The sequence below is a fragment of the Microtus ochrogaster genome, unplaced genomic scaffold, assembly GCF_000317375.1.
Source record: "Microtus ochrogaster isolate Prairie Vole_2 unplaced genomic scaffold, MicOch1.0 UNK49, whole genome shotgun sequence".
Taxonomy (NCBI): domain Eukaryota; kingdom Metazoa; phylum Chordata; class Mammalia; order Rodentia; family Cricetidae; genus Microtus; species Microtus ochrogaster.
This window is the reverse complement of record NW_004949147.1, coordinates 493,628-500,408: the sequence shown is the minus strand read 5'-3', so window position 1 is coordinate 500,408 and position 6,781 is coordinate 493,628. Positions and strand designations below refer to the sequence as shown.

General features: G+C 45.8%; 1 protein-coding gene across 1 annotated transcript in view; it reads right to left on the bottom strand.

Moving 5' to 3' along the window:
- Nucleotides 1-2,347, bottom strand: part of LOC101983410 (cytochrome P450 1A2-like) — a 6,020-nt gene extending 3,673 nt beyond the window's left edge. The window contains exons 1-3 of the mRNA XM_026777218.1: nt 1,520-2,347; nt 834-951; nt 171-260 (exon numbers count right to left, since the gene is read on the bottom strand). Coding sequence (XP_026633019.1) covers nt 171-260; nt 834-951; nt 1,520-2,347 — 1,036 coding nt within the window. The remainder of the gene's footprint in view (nt 1-170; nt 261-833; nt 952-1,519) is intronic.
- Nucleotides 2,348-6,781: the final 4,434 nt, after the last annotated feature.

Sequence of the window (6,781 nt, the reverse complement as noted above, 5' to 3'; positions counted from 1 at the left end):
ACATAGTAGACACATGAACAGGTATGGTCCACCCACACCTTATGTGCACAAGTGGGGATGGTATGTCCTAGGACTTACACATAGTAGACACATGAACACGTATTTGTAGATCAACAAGTGACCTGGAGGCTCACAGCTTCTCTGACTCGAGGGTCGAGAACAACACATACCCAGCTCCCTGTGGATCTTCCTCTGCACATTGGGCCGTGTCACAAGGAGCAAAAGGCTCCAGGAGATGGCTGTTGTGACTGTGTCAAATCCTGGGCAGCAGGGAGTAGGGAGAAGGAGAAAGGACAACAGGGAGAAGGAAAAGATTTAAATGAGCTTCGCCATAAACAGAGCAAGCCCTATCCTCTCGGGCTCCTATCCCTGTGTATCCTGAGGGAAGGGCTGAGTCCTCAACAGAAACTTGAAGCCAAGCATGGTGTCTTATACCTAGAATCCCAACATTATGTAGTCTAATGCAGGAGAATTGTTCCAAGTTTGAGACCAGCCTAGGTAGAATACAGGGATGACACCTTGTCTCAGACTTAACAAGTCAGAACCAACCACATCAAAAACCCAAACAAATGAAGCAAACATGGTTTCATAGTCAGCTACTGAAATTGTAAGCCAGACTCCAGGTTGTAGAACCCTTTTACTTTCCAGATAGAAAAACCCAGGACCCAAAACAAACGGGGACTTGGTCAAGTTTTTCCCAGGAGTTAATGGCACATCATGACGTCACACTTGTCTGTCCTGTACCACCTGCCATGTGGTTGGTGAGTTAGTAGATAGGGTGGGTATGGGTAAATAGCCACTAATGGAGAAAGGGGCAGGCGCATGGCTCCTACCAGCTCCAAAGAGGTCATTGACAATGTTGACAATCTTCTCATAAGGGATTTGGACACCGCTGTCTTTGGAGTTCTCAGTGTGCATGAACAGGGCACTTGTGATGTCCTGGATACTGTTCTAGAGGACACAAGTTTAAGGGAACTTTAGCATTTTGAGAGCCAAAGGCTGACCATGCCCCATCCCATTTGAGATGTCCCCAGTGTCTGGAAACTGCCTTGTCCTCCAGGTGCTGGACTTGGGCTCAGAGTTTTGAACTCACATCAGCCCTAAATAGAGCATAGTCATTTCCTGTGCAACTGACCCTTCTTCCCATAACCCAGGAGTTGGGTTTCAGAGAAGGAAGAAGTATGTGTGAACACAGGAAAGAAATGTGACCTGAAACTGTAACTTAGCCCCTGTTGAGGTTCATGTTCTTGCAGAACAATGGCCTTTAGATGAACAACACCCCATATTGCAAAGCTCTGCCAACGCTCCATTCACCTACCCCTGTTTTCTGGGGTAGGAAGAAGCCCCCGGGGGGAGCAGTATTGTACAAGTCATGACTGCAGGATACAGGTGCTCCGAGTGGTCCTGAGCCTTATTAGGTCTTGGCAGCAAATGGCAATTTGAGTACTGTGGAGTAGGATGAAAGGGGATTTCTCTGGGCCTGTGAGTGATGGGTTTACTCTCTGCCTCCTGGTCTCACCTTGCTGAAGTCTTGGTAGTGCTCCTGGACTGTCTTCTGTAGGAACAGCACAAATTTATCATTGAAGTTCTTAAACTTCTTGAGGGCTGGGTTGGGCAGGTAGCGCAGGATGGGGAAGAAGTCCACAGCATTCCCTGATGAGACATTCTCCACAAAGTCTTCACTACTCTTCACGATGCTCAGCATCTCTTCGCTCTTCCGGGGGAAGTTCTTCCCAAAGCACATGGCTCCAATGACATTAGTCACTGATTCCACCACTAAGTTGACAGGTTCAAAATGCCCAACTTTTTCCATCTGCTTCTGGAACTTGCTGACTAGATGGTTAGCCTCCTTGCTCACATGCTCCTCTAAGTAACAAGAGGACAATAAGTTTGGGTCTGAGGCTATGGAGAAACTCTTTAGAGCATCCATGGCTAGGCGGCGTCGGGCAACCCACACCGGTCCAGTGTCTGGGTTGAAGATCAAGCTCTGGCCATCAGTGATAAATCTGAAACTGTAGAGGTCTGGTCTGCCCTTGAAGTCATCTCCCTGCTTCACCAGGGCCTGCCGGATGGTGTCCAGGCCACTCAGCACCACCACAGGCGTGGAGCCAATGCGGATCTGCAGCACGTCCCCATACTGCTTGCTCAGCTTGGTCAGAGACAGGTGTGGGTTCTTCCCCAGGGTCAGCATATGCCCAATGATGGGCCAGCCCCAGGGTCCAGGTGGACTCTTCAGACCTTTGGGGACCCGGGTTCTTAAAGCCTTGACCACATAAAATACTATAGAGAAGATGGCAGTGGCCAGTAGGAGCTCTGGGGTCAAGGAGATGTCCTGGAACAATGCCATCTGTACCAGCTGCAGGGGAAATGGAAGGGTGGGGTGGTTTAGCATGGATTCTGAGCCTCCCTTTATTCCTTCACTCTCTCACTCAGTTGGGATACTTTCTGTTTGACTTTCAGCCACACACCAGGACAGCGAAGATATACCTGTCATGTGTCCTGTTCCCTCAGGAATTTGCCCTAACCACATCGCAGAATTCAAGGGCTGCAAAAGAGTCTCACAAATCTTATGTTTCCCGACTTTAGTGTCTGAATTTCCACCCCAGGCTCTCCTGTCTATGTCTTCTCCCATTTCCATTTCTGAGACTGCTGTGGATGCAATTGACCATTCCAAAACAATGAAGCTAAAGACATCTCCTCACCAGCCCCAATTACAGAGTGTTTGCTGGGCTTTCTACCAAAGCGTCTAACACAGTGTGGGCTCCCTGTTGGAGCCTTCTACACACCCATGGAGCGGAAGATGTCCCCTTGCCCAAGCAACAGAAGGTCAGTGTCCCTGGAATCATAGCAATGACCTGTGGCATTCCCCTTCCTCGATGACTCTCTATCAATACCACAGGGTTATCTCCCCCTAAAATGAGTCTTCATTGACCTTCATGATTGGCGGTTGCAGTAGGCTACAACCAGGTCTAAGGCTCCCCAATGCCAGGAAGGTGTTCTGTTCTTTTCACTCACTCCAAACAACAGTTCTTAGAGACAGCCTATTTGAAACTGCCTAATTAAAAGGAGGAAGCCAGTGAGTTGGCTCAGTGGTTCAAAGCCCTTCCTGCCAAGCATGACAACCTGAGTTTAATCCCTGGAATTCACATGGTGGACAGAGAGAACTGACACCTGAGAGTTGTCCTCTGAGCTCTAGCATTCACACACAAACAAACTGACAGATACACATACACACAGAGACAGACAGACAGACACACACACACACATACACACACTGAGAGAGATACACACACACAGAGGGTGGGGCTTAGAAAGAGAAGCCAAGATCCAGGGCTGAGAAGCAAGGAGCAAAGCCTCAGATCTCTTTAGTCCCTACAGGGTCCTCATTTCTTCATTTCTAATAGCATTTAGAATATAGAAGCTGATGCCATGATCAAAAAAGGCACTCAGACATACCTAAATGGTAGCTGCTGGAGATTGCAGAGTAGTAGGAGTCTGTCCAGGACTTCTGGGTTCCAATGACTGGGCCTTTTATAACACCACCCTCTCCAGACTGGCCCAACTCTCCAGGTCACTTGATATCAAGGCTTGATACTGTGCAAAGGTTGAAGAATCAATTCTTGGCTTTGGGTCAAGAACCCTTGTCTCCTCATTCTAGTTGGGTCTGAGTAATAGCCCTTTGGGTCAGAAGATGTTCAAATCTGGTGGAGATAAACATCCATGGCATTTAAGGTTCCAGGGTCTAAAAATTAAGATGGTGTACAGTATATACTCTTTTGCACTGTACCCAAAAGAAAGGGACAATCTAGACCCCAGGCCAGGCCAACCAGGGGCAGCTCATCATGTTCCCTGTGAAGGCAAAGAGGGAGTTGTATTATTCTACTGACTTTTCTCCATTGACAAACTACCTGACGAAAGTAAGTTAAGGAAGGAAGGTTGCTTTGACTCACAAGTTTAGAGTGTAGTCCTTGGTGGCAGGGGAGTCACAGCAGCAGGAACATGAGTCAGCAGGTCAAGTCTCTCTCTCTCTCTCTCTCTCTCTCTCTCTCTCTCTCTCTCTCTCCTTTTTCTCTCCCCTCTCTCTCTCTTTCTCTTCAACCAGGGACTGAAGCCTAGAGATGTCGTCCATTGTGTGGTCCAAGTAAGAATGGGTCTTCTGTGTGCAATTGAACTTTCTGGAAAGGTATGCCCTTGAGGTATCTTCTAGGTGACTCTAAATCCCTTCAGGATAACACTGGAGATTAACCATCACTGGTATGTTCTATCTACCTCAACATGCCCCACCCCTGTGTGGTGTGTGTGTGTGTGTGTGTGTGTGTGTGTGTGTGTGTGTGTGTATAATTGAACCTACATCCAAAAACATTCTTGATGAGGACTCAGGCACTGAAATGTGTCTTGACTCCTTGCCCATCTTTTATTTTCTTTAGAAATTTGTATTTCTAAAAAGAGACTCTCTCTACACCCTCCTTCCAGTTTATGGTGGTAAGGAATTAAAAGTCAATGAAGAAAATTCATGGCATGAATTGATGCTCATAGCAACCGGATTGGACTCATAGTCAACATCATCGGGCAGGGAGGCAGGGGAAACAACAACAAACCAGACAAGTTCCAGGACCAAGAGACAAAAGAAAAAACAAGTAAATGCAATGTGTCAACTGGATTAGAGTCTATATTTAACAAAAAACAATTTTTAAAGTCACAGAAGACATTTTTGGAAAGATAATTCAGGATGAATGGATATGGCCTGGAGAATAAGCTACATTCTTTAATGAATACCAGATTTCTCAGATGGGACATACAATCATGCTTACATCATATCTCTAGTTCTATGAAGAGACACCATGACCAAGGCAACCCTTAGAATATAAAGCCTTTAATTGAGGGCTTGATTGCAATTTTATAGGATCAGTCCATTATCATCATGGCAGGAAGCAGACAGGCAAGTTGCTCGAGCAGTAGCTGAGGGGAGCTTTACGTCCTTATCCACAGGCAGAAGGAAGAGAGTGATCAAGATTGGGCTTGTTGTGGAGTTTTGAAATCTCAAAGCCCACCCCCAGTGACACAGCTCCTCCAACAATGCTATACATCCTAATTCTTCCCAAGCAGTTCCAGTGACAGGGAATCAAGCAATCACATGTGTGAGCCTATGGGGGTCATTCTCATTCACCCTGACATTTGTGGAACAATTTGAGGTTAATGCTGTCTGCTTTAGAGGTGAAGTTTCATGTTGCCTGTAACCTTTCAAGTGATTCTGTTAGAAAAGCCTAGAAAAAACTACATGTTAAGACTGTTGAGATGGGGCTGGAGAGATGGCTCAGTAGTTAAGAGCATTGCCTGCTCTTCCAAAGGTCCTGAGTTCAATTCCCGGCAACCACATGGTGGCTCACAACCATCTGTAATGAGGTCTGGTGCCCTCTTCTGGCTTGCAGGAATACACACACACAGAATATGGTATGTAATAAATAAATATTTTAAAAAAAAAAAGACTGTTGAGATGGCTCAGTGGGTAAAGGTGTTTGTCACCAAGCCTGATGACCTGAGTTGGATCCCCAGGAATCACATGGGATGAGGAATTGTCCTTTTTGATGTGGGATGTCTTTCTGTATATGTGTTGCTTTTATTAGCTAGTGAATAAAGCTGTTTTGGCCAATGGCTTAGCAGAGTAAAGCCTGGTGGGAAATCCATACAGAGATAAGAGAGAAAGTAGGCGAAATCAAGGAGACACCATGAAGCTGCCAAAGGAGACAGACGCTCTGGAATTTTACCAGTAGGCCACAGCCTTGTGGTGATACACAGATTAATAGGATGGGGACTCTGACAGTCACAGAGCCAGTGTGAAGACAGCTGGGAAGGAGGGAACACGGTTTCCTGTCTGAGTCTTCACTGCTCACTCAATGGAACAGGTCAACCTGGAAATCAGCTAAGTTTCACACAGATTTCTTTTCTTCTTTCTCATTCACTGAACCCCATGGCTTATTTTATCTAGATGCCTTCCCACCCTTTATTATGAGACAGCAGCTGTCTATTGTAGCCTTGGCTGTCCTGGAACACACTATGTAGACCAAGCTGGCCTCCATCTCAAAGATCTGTGGCCTCTGCATTTCTGAGTGCTAGGATTAAAGGTCTGCGTCATGATGCCTGGCTATAGATGTACTTTAAAATAACAAACAGACAGAAACTGTTTTTATTTTATTTTAGACATGTGTGAGTGTTTGCCCCCATATGTGTGAATCACATGGGTGCAGTGCCCATGGTGGCCAGGAGAGGGCATCAAATACCCTTGGGACTAGAGTTATAGATGGTAATGAGTCACCAAATATGTGGGGGACCAGGGTCCTTTAGAAGAGCACTGAGCCACCTCTCCAGCTCCTAGATGTCATCAATTTTCATTTACTGTTATTTATTCTTTTCAGGGTCCCTCTTTGGGATACTAGGTGATATTTAGACATGGAAACTCTGCTGTGACAAGGTTCTCAGGCTGCCCTTGGTTCTGATGAGCCTGGGTCAAGTGTTTTGCTGTACATCTCTGTGTTAGAATTGGTCTTCCGTTTTTTTCTGGCAAGCCTGAGGCTGTGGGTTGTTGGTAGAAGGGTCTCCAAGGTAAAACAACATTAACACGATCAGCCATTGTCTTTGAGATTTTCATAAGTTGACTGAATAGTGACTGTCAAGTTTCTCCAAAGTATACTTGATGTTAGGCTAAGAAGTGATTTTATCCATTTTTAAATATATATATATTTTAACGTAATTTCTCTTTTGATTCTTTGGCATCTTTATTATA